The 10052-nt window shown below is 42.3% G+C and overlaps 1 protein-coding gene across 1 annotated transcript; it reads right to left on the reverse strand.

Moving 5' to 3' along the window:
* Nucleotides 1-638: 638 nt before the first annotated feature.
* pygmb (phosphorylase, glycogen, muscle b) lies at nt 639-9837 on the reverse strand. The gene is made up of 20 exons (XM_083679967.1): nt 9477-9837; nt 7151-7252; nt 6807-6885; nt 6569-6672; nt 6225-6356; nt 6019-6130; nt 5684-5766; nt 5349-5492; nt 4998-5090; nt 4624-4770; nt 4164-4327; nt 3850-3964; nt 3642-3743; nt 3374-3521; nt 3226-3284; nt 2950-3091; nt 2632-2839; nt 2344-2478; nt 2127-2193; nt 639-1982 (listed from the first exon to the last, which is right to left on the reverse strand). The coding sequence occupies exons 1-20, from the start codon at nt 9717-9719 to the stop codon at nt 1833-1835; spliced, it is 2529 nt and encodes an 842-aa protein (XP_083536093.1). The 5' UTR covers nt 9720-9837; the 3' UTR covers nt 639-1832.
* Between the last annotated feature and the right edge of the window lie 215 nt (nt 9838-10052).

A 10052-nucleotide genomic window follows, 5' to 3' on the forward strand; every position in this document is an offset into this window, starting at 1 on the left:
CAGGTCAGTCGCGCTTCTGATAGTTCAATAAATTGGCAAGGATCCAACCAGAGGGTCCAAGAATGGTCACTCCAAAAACAACCATGACGAATACTGATTCCTGCAAACAAAACACAGGACAGGAGATCAATCAATTTAGTGGAAATGCATGTACACTATAGGCAGTCTCAATTTAAGTCTCATTTGAATTAATCTCGTTAACAGATCTTAACCAGATTTTGTAACCTCCCTGTACTGTAGCACAATCGATAAAGCTAATGGTGGTAGGCTAGCGATCGTCAACTTACTGCAGCGCCAATGTTGTCTTTTGGCGGTTTACTGGATATGTTTGCTCGCTGGTTGAGTGCAAATCTCCTCGGAGCAACAGCCACCCGTGCTTTCATCATTCCCCACAAAAGCCCAGACATATTTGTAGCTAGATTAGATTGGAATCGAATAGTTTTCGAAAATGCCTTCGCTAGTGGTCGTGCCTGAATTTTTTTGTGTTCTTTATGTTGTTGAAATTAGCTACGTCAAACGATTGTTATAATTGGTCGTGGCAAACTGAATTTTCATTGGACAATCCCAGGTAGCGAACCAATTCATTGTTATATTGTACATTATTTTGTGGCATGTAAACACATGTAACAAACCATCACTGAATTGTAACTTTGTCTCCTTTATTGACTGTTGTTAAACAAGAACATTGAGATAATGCAGGGTTTGAAGCCTTCAGTGCTAACATCCACTCCCAAAAGGGAGAGACAAACACATTAAAAAAACAATAGACAGTGCAATCTTCGTCACCCTACATTCAGTATAGTCCTTCAGCAGAGTCCAAGGCTTCCGTACACAGTCAGATATGCAGTATAGCAAATCATCTTGTCTAACAACATCAAAACAAACCGCTAAACAGAGGGTAGTCAAGGTGTTCATGGGCTTACTTAGACTGAACGTACACACTACTACACAGCTTAGTAAGGCAGCTTTCGTCACTCTGAGAGGTATTATATTAGGCAGAGAAGGTGGAGAGAAGGCTTAGTTTGCTACACAATACAGCTGCAACTGAATGATCATTTCCAACACAGAGATCATCAGGAACAAAATATTGTGAATATACTGGGATCATGCTAAACAAAACACAGTTTACTGAGAGGAGGTAAAGTTTTTTGTATTAGGGATTGTGAACTTCCCCAAACATGATTATAACACGCACAAATGAGTACATTCAACATTCACCATATGAGACATTGAGGAAACAGTCAATTTGAGGATGACACATTTCAACCTAGCCCCATCAACCTGATTCATCATTTGGTGCAGATATGAAAAAGATGGTATCCTTGGCAGGCAAACGCTGTAGAATCACAGTGTCTACTTGAGAATGTGCATATTTTAATATTTTGCGATAGGCCACTCTCCCATTTCTCTTCCTTGGAAGACATGACTTTGGTACAATACCATACTGTGTGACCATACTGTGTGAGCTACTTGACCGCACTGATTGTAAATGGGTGTTTTCTCTGGCCATATTGGCTCAAATGTGGTAGAATAATATTATTAGATAGCTGGATACTAGTGGATGAAGACAGTGTTGCACAGACAGTTGACTATGCATTGCTGGTGCATGGAAAGGTGAACACTGATTTTAAATTCAAGCCAATAGAAATGAGTATTGTATTGACTGTTGAGGTTTAAAGTGGTTAATGGCCATCATGTGACCAGACAGGGGTCACTATATTCAGTGTCATACACTACAGAAATACTGCCACATGATACACAATGAAAAGGTACTAGTTACAGGGATTTATCAAGTTCTAATGATCTGTGGATGAGCTAGAGACAGAGCCGGCTTAGCGAGGATCGTCAGGGGCGCCAATCTTCTCCAGGCTGGGCTCCATTCCCCAGATCTCCGTGGCATACTGGGAAATGGTGCGGTCACTGGAGAATTTACCACAGCCAGCAATGTTATGGATCACCATCTTGGTCCATTCTTTAGTGTTCTGTTGGGATGGAAACAGAAGGCAGTTTATTCTGTTACAAATGGAAGCAACACTATTGTAAACTCTTGTAGAAACTCAGCATACAGCATTGATAGGGGAATAGATTTCAGTAATTTAAAGATTTTAATTCCTTGGAAAACTGACCTTGTACAGAGCACTAACTTTCTCCTGGCATTTGATATATTCTTTGTAGTCAGCAAACACCTTAAATCTGCAACACAAACATCAGTGTATCAACATTTATTGCATCAATGTAGCATCAGATGGCTGTTTATTTGTTTATTCATTTGCTTTATGAACAAGTGCAGGGCATGTATTTGTCAGCATTTGGAAATGTGTTGGTGTCTGCATTTTGTCCCACCTGTCATGATGCATCAGCATGTTGACAATGTCCTTGAAGAGGTCATGCTGGTTGGGGCTGAAGAATCCACCAGCGATCTGATCCATGGCCTGCTTGAGCTCAGGAATACTGTTGTAGTACTCCATGGCATCATATCTAAGAGGTTAAAACATGATAAAACGTATTTTAGTGGAATATTATCCAGTAATTAGTTCTCTCCTTAGCAATAAAATCCAATGACAATTTGTCTTGTCTATCTGATTGGTCAACAACTCATATCCCATTCACGTGAACCATAAACTGTCTTACCCCTTTTTGTCAAGGGCATCCACGTCGCCCACCCTCATGCCAAAGATGAAGAGGTTCTCTTCTCCGGCCTCCTCTGCCATCTCCACATTAGCACCGTCCATAGTGCCAATGGTCAGGGCTCCGTTCAGCATAAACTTCATGTTGCCAGTGCCAGAGGCCTCTGTGCCTGCTGTAGAGATCTGCTCAGAGAGATCGGCAGCAGGGATGACTGAAGAGAGAGACAGATGGGGAGAGAGAAAAAAAATCATGTTTGAAGTGAAGGGTCACTTACTGTAGTTACACTCTGACAGGCACATCAATGAAACAAGTCAGGTTTACTTTTCTCAGCCAGTGTGACCCTGTAGTTCTCCAGAAAGATGACTTTAAGGCGGTCACCAACCACTGGGTCGTGATTGACTATGTCTCCAATGGCAGTGATCAGCTTGATGATCATCTTAGCTGTGTGGTAACCAGGGGCAGCCTGGGTGAAATTGAGAAACACATTAAAGCACATGAGTCTCTAACAATGCAATATGGTAAGGTGTATTCTAATTAGTAAGAAGTACTATTTGATCAATCCTCTAATAAAAGAAAAAAACATCTAATGTTGTTGACCTTTCCTCCGATCATGATAGTCCTGGGGGTCCAAGACTTATTGGGCTCTTTCTTGATGCCTGATTGAAGAAACACAGGTTACAGTAACTTGTTCAGAAGTAATCACTTCTCTTATGAATAGATGTGAAAGGATAGAGCAAACACTGACGATTATACAGAGTGATGATGTGCAGGCAGTTGAGCAGCTGTCTCTTGTACTCGTGGATCCTCTTGACATGGACATCAAACATGGAGTTGGGGTTGATCTTCACCTTGTATTGCTCCTCAAGGTGGACAGCAAACTTCATTTTGTTTTCCTGAAGATAGATACAGTGAGGTGAGGTAGGCTATGATAGAACTTGGCTCAGGCTGATGATGTATACAAGATGGTGACTAAAATAAACTTTTATTAAAAGGAACAGTTGTTGATATCTCACCTGTTTGACCTTGGCGACATCACGGATGAAAGCGTCATCATCTACAAACTTGAGCAACTTCTTCAGTTGGTCTAGATCACGAATGTAATCCTCACCAATCCTCTGAAGATTCAAACATACAGAAAGACCCATATTGACAATCATCATGACTATTGTGGCAAAAACTGTCACACCTTCTCCACGTTTGTTGTCATTTTAGACTACACACCTCTGCGATGACTTCAGCCAGGCCAGGGTTGCACATGACTAGCCAACGTCGGGGTGTGATGCCGTTGGTCTTGTTCTGGAACTTGTCAGGGTCCGCCTCATAGAAATCCTTAAACCTGTTGGCAAGTAGCCATCATACACCACTCTACATAGAGTAAGTTGAGGATGACATTGAGTGATAACCTCCTTGACCAATCAGAAGAGCTATAGACCAAATAGGCTAGACATAGCTGTGGAAAGTTATTTTACAGTGTCTAGCCATATCAGGGCTAAGCTAAAGAGTGACCTGGTCAGGTACAAGCATAGTTTTCCTACACAGTGGCTTTGATGATGTCAGAGTGGATGCGGGCCACTCCGTTGACAGCATGGGATCCAACAATGCACAGATGGGCCATGTTGATCTTCTTCTGGTCTCCTTCCTCAATCAGAGACATGCGGCGCAAACGATCGCTGTCCCCAGGGAAGATCTTAGCGATGCGCTGAGGGAGGAGGAAGACAAAATACCTTTGCAGTGTCACCACACATTTTTTTTTTTAATTTAAGAGTCATATATTGCTCATAAACATTCAATTGAGAACATTTTAATTAATTAATATAATATAGTAATATAATCACACTGTAATCCATACTTATAAAACTGTAATGAGGGGTAGTGGCTGAGGATGCCTAGGCTTAAGTTCTGTGGGCTTCCACAGTTATTTAGCACACACACAAAATGGGTTCTGTCACATAAGGACCAGAATGATGTGGGAGGCGTGTCTAATTGTTACTGTACCTCCAGGTGGCGTCGGTTGATCTCATATATGATCTCCAGGTGACGGGGCAGAAGGTTCTGGAACAGGTCAATGGGCCAGCGCTCCAGGGCCTCAGGCAGGACAGTGTGGTTGGTGTAGGCACAGGTACGCACACAGATATCCCAGGCCTGAAAGAGAAAGAGGATAAGAGGGCTGTGTTTCAAGCTTCAAGAGTTCAATTTGCCTTGGGGGTGGGGAGATGAATGTTGACAAAAAAGTATGTATTTTTCTCAAGGTTTTTCTCTAGGTTTGGTTAATGAAATGTAAGGTTAAAACAAACGTCTATCATATATTCTTCACTTCTCCATGACATTGCGTGAAAAGTGTATGTCTAAGCAGAGTTAACAGGGCCCACCTTCTCCCATGTCAGCGTCTCCATGTCAATGAGGATCCTCATCAGCTCAGGGATAGCCATGGCAGGGTGGGTGTCATTCAGCTGGATTGCTACCTACAGGCCGGAGGCAGGAGGGGGAAGGGGGGAGGGGGAGGGACAGCAGCAGTTAGGAGATGGTCACTATATTTACAGTTGGGAGACACAATCACACTGGGTAATATAAAATAATGCATCCGGTTCCATGGTCTATTTCCCCAACTGTGTGTCTTCTTCACCTTAGTAATACAGTGAGGTCAATGGATAAACACATTTGCAGAGAACATAATAAGCATCCAGTTATTATATAGTATTAGGCCTAGTCTAGCATATCACCTTGTCAGGTAGGGTGGACAGGTCCATGCGCACAACCTCCGTGGAGCCAAACTTGGAGGACTTGAAGCGACGGATGATGTCCTGAAGAGTGGCCGCCACCACAAAGTATTCCTGCTTCAGGCGCAGCTCCTTGCCCTCAAAGAACTTGGGTCAAACACAGGGTGAACATTTGTCACAGCTCTTTATTAGTGATTCAACATGGCAGTGCTCTATAGTCTCATTTTTAAAGTACTCATTCATGAGGCAGTATGCCTACGAGTGTACTATGAGAAATAAACATATTGATGTAAATGGATGAGGCAGGCATCAGTTTGTGATAAGAAATAACAACCTACATTGTCATTAGGATAGAGAACACGGGAGATATTCTCAGCCAGGTTCCTGTCCAACACAGCCTGAATGTAGCCACCCACATTGACTATGGAACACAAAAAAGCTCTGGTTACATAATCCATTTTTATGGTCTTGCTTTGCACTGTTACTTGTCAGTGTTCCAGCTTTCATCATGATGATCTGATTGTTGAATTAGATTACTCGCAACGCTATTCTAAAGGTTGTAACACTTGTTATGTAATTGAGTCAGCAATGTTAAACAACACTGTCCATGCACAATCTGAAACACCACAGTACACACCACACTCTGACACACCACCAACAGTAAAGGACTCACAGTCTTTCAGGTTGAAATCACAAGGGGCCTTGGCAGACCACAGTCTCATGGTGTTGACTATGTTGTTCCTGTACCCTGGTATTGGGGTATCATAGGGAAGGGCTAAGATCACCTGACAATGTAGAGGACAGAAGTTAAGCCATGTTCATAATCATTTCCTCCTTATTGACCCCAGTCTATTTTGTATCATCTGTGTGTAGTCTCACCTGTGTGTCGACCCATTTGACTCCATCAGGGTGGTGCTCCACTTTGCCATAGAAGTGGACGGGACGCATATACTCAGGGCGGGCCTTCTCCCAGGGGTTGCCATAGCGCAGCCAATCATCAGCCTCCTCCACCTGTGAAGAGGTGTCAATCACTGAGATGCAAGTCAATTAATATGATGATTATGAATTTACTATGAGTGGATTATAAATCTGTGCAGGTGTATCAATCATCTATTTAAATTGCATTACTCAAACGCAAAAGTATGCCCATCTACTTACATGCAATCACAAACACACAGCACATACGTTTACAGCAATAATGTTTATGTACACAGTCAAACTACCTGCCAGCCATCAACTATTTTCTGGTTGAAGATGCCAAACTCGTAGCGGATACCATAGCCATAAGCAGCCAGACCCAGAGATGCCATGGAGTCTAGGAAGCAGGCTGACACAACAAGGGTGGAAGAGATTGGATGAGACAAGGCTGTCTGGACAACTAAGCATCACTGCCATTGGCTACACTATTTTTAGGGGGTAGAAGCAACTAGGTGCGAGACAAATGAAAGACGAGGAACTCACCAGCAAGCCGTCCAAGGCCACCATTACCAAGACCAGCATCTTCCTCAATGTCCTGTAACTCCTCCATGTCCAGACCCAGCTAATGAAGAAAATGAAAATTTGTTAAGATTAAGAGAGGATAAAGATACATTTTATTGTTCATAAAAGTTTATTGTGAGATTGTACAGCTTAGACTGGAGGGCCATGCACAATAAATTCATATACGGTATAAGAATATTGTGTTCTTCTTTCTTACATTGAATGTGAGAGTAATCAACATGTTTTGTATAAGGAATAAATCTATGGACAATGTGTGGGTTAATGTGGCTATGGGACACTGTCATTCTCTAATCGCTTTGTCATACCTGATATGTAGCCTCATCACAGGCATTCTCCAAGGCCAGGTTCACCATGGTGTTCTGCAGAGTGCGCCCCATGTAGAATTCCAGGGAGAGGTAATACACACGCTACAGAGAAAGAGAGGGAAAGTTAGTGCAATACATCCTGAGTGTACATGCTGTCAAAGGCATCGTTCCTTAGGCAATCACAGAGTAGTGTTCCCCCATGTGGTTGCCCTTAGAAATACAGCATTATGTCTGTCTGCTGAAGCCAAGAGGAGACAGCAGGTGCTGCCAACAACAGGGCTGCTATTTTTGGCAACCATTCTATCGGACAACAGCTTTTACTGAGTGTACTGGGATAAGTTCAACTAAATACAAGCATCTGAGGTTTTGATTTTTAACAATGGAATACTTGCATTGTTGCATTGCATTAATCCTTTTTACAGAGTGCTGAAAACTATGTCTGGATATGCCCTTGAAACCCCTTCAAGTTTGTTTTCTTATTTCTTATCATGTAGAAATTGTTGTCTCACAGTCACTACTCATAACTAAGTTATACTTAACTATTAGTTCCTGGTATAAGGCTCACTACCTGTATGGGGTGTGTAACTTAAACTGCAGGAGTAATACTTCCTTCCATGTGTACAGGTTGATTTATTTGATGTCCTGTCTGACATGCTGGCAATGACAGCTGAGCCTAAGTTTGACCTTTGGATTTCAATTGTTGTTCCTCAATGATAAGAGGAATGCAAACCAGGGCATGGAAAAAAGAGTGTGGTCCATTGACTGTTTGTGAGATAAAGTGACACAGGCATCCAGTGGTCTGTATAAATAGCAGCATCTAACCAAAGGTTACACCGTCTATAGATGCCAGTCATTCGTAGAGATGGGGTTATATAACACCACACACTCAAACAACAGGATGGATGCTATGGCTGTGGGTTGTCAATGGAGGACTTTGGGAAAACGTGTCTTTTTTCCTACTAATGACAGATATGTCTGATATGGTACAATACCTGTGCATCATCAGACATTACAAATGAATATCTATCATGTTAAATGGTCAAAAACACTGAGAAGTACATTAATAAAGAATAGCCTTTCTCTGTTATCGGGGGTTAGCAATAGCAACTTATGCTGATGTTGATGTTGCAACTGAAGCAAATGTGATCTACTGATTTAAAGGGCAAAAAACACACATTTTCAAGATCTGTGGCTTTTTAAAGGCTGGCCTCCAGACACCAATAAAACCAACCAGACCCATGTCAGCCTAGCAGACGGACACGAGGAAGGATTGCATAATGACACTGCACAAACATTTAATCTGATCTTTCTATTATGCTCTCCTTTGACTCTTTCAGCAGCACAATGCAACTCCCAGCAATATAACCATACGGTACTGCCGTAGGTGTCTATAACCTCTAAGTTATAGAATTGCCACTAATTTGTACATGATTGTGCTGCATTAAGATGACTATATTGTGGCCATAATTTTCTGCAGCACAAAACAACTCAGTAATTCTGCCTCTCTCCATTTTCTCAAAAAACTGATTGTGGCCACATAAAGGATGCTTGTATATTCACGATGGCTGCGGTACACAATGTACTATTAACTTTACTACCTCAGGGCAAGCCTCAGGTGAGTTTTAGTCTTAGAGTTTAGTGTATTTTTCTGTTGCTACACCCCTCTAAGGGAATTATATTAAAACATAATATGATCTATGAATATTATTTAATTCTACTGTGGCAGTGGTATTCATCCGAAAAGTGTCATCGTGGATTCTGAATAGGATCTAGCCTTCAAACTCACAGAAAGTAAACATTTTGGTTTGCCTAACTAGGCTATCCTATTACATAATACATATTTAACAACCAGTTGACACGATTGAGTGGGTGGGTGTCACTCTACAAGTGTGAAGGACTCGCTTTTAAATATTAACATTGCAATCCAGCCATTTATGCCTCACACTTATTAATCTGCATGATGCCAAGCAGACATAAATGTAGACTAATACTGAATTTGTATTCCAGACAGACAGACATGCTTATGTAATCCGCAAGTCGCTTATCGTGCGCTCTTGAGAAATGTGACATTTCCTGACAAATTCGCCGTGTTTAGCATTGAGGATCAAATTATGTAATGTAGATCTAGCCTATGTCATTATATTCTAAACAGTCTATAAATACTATGCGTCTGAACAGCATCCTCGAACCAGTTTACATACTGCGCAATAACATTTCCCTGGGAAACCCATCCCCTCCCCTTGTTCTCTGTGCGGTGTCTGACAGCGGCGTACGTGCCTGAGAGAGCGCATAGGATGGGATGACTGCGGCAACTGGCTGTGCTTACTTTGGGATCTTTTTCATAGTAGTGCTGCTGCGTCCTGATCCATCGGCCCACCAGATGGTCCCGGACAGTGTTGGCCAAGGCGAAGTAGTAGTCCCTTTTGGTCGCCACATTGCGGTCCTTTACGAGTGTAAAGTGGAGGTGGCGATTAAAATTGGTTTTAAGGTCGGAAACATTTTCCACTCCTGCAAGCCCTCGCACCGAGATCTGCTTCCTTTTTTCCTGGTCTGTAAGCGGCTTGGGCATCTTGGTAAATTTGCTTTATTTCGGTGTATGACAATAATTCTGAACGTCAAATTGAAAGCGGGGATGATAAGAGATAGCAACTGTGTGATGCTAGCGCGCGTCACTCTGTGTGCCCTCCCTCTGTCTCTAGAAAGTATGGACATGGTTTGGTATGCCAGCCCACTGTTATAAAGCCACCCATAATTTATTTCGAGCGCAGGGCGGGCCTTACAAGCTACAGGCCAATTGAGAATTGTCTCTCTGCATGACAATGTGTAAGCTTATTCACTATTACTGAGAAAATCCACAAACTCCCACAAAGAGATGAAAAGGTATTGTTGTAGGGGAGGTTAC

This window comes from Argentina silus, assembly GCF_951799395.1.
Source record: "Argentina silus genome assembly, chromosome: 1".
In the NCBI taxonomy this organism is placed as follows: domain Eukaryota; kingdom Metazoa; phylum Chordata; class Actinopteri; order Argentiniformes; family Argentinidae; genus Argentina; species Argentina silus.

Excerpts from the sequence above, each read along its gene's own strand:
- pygmb (XM_083679967.1), bottom strand. The coding sequence starts at position 9,719 with ATGCCCAAGCCGCTTACAGACCAGGAAAAAAGGAAGCAGATCTCGGTG. Across the intron at positions 5,767-6,018 it reads TGATTTCAACCTGAAAGACT|TCAATGTGGGTGGCTACATT; the intron begins GTGAGTCCTTTA and ends TGTGTTCCATAG. Across the intron at positions 5,493-5,683 it reads TTCTCTATCCTAATGACAAT|TTCTTTGAGGGCAAGGAGCT; the intron begins GTAGGTTGTTAT and ends GTTTGACCCAAG.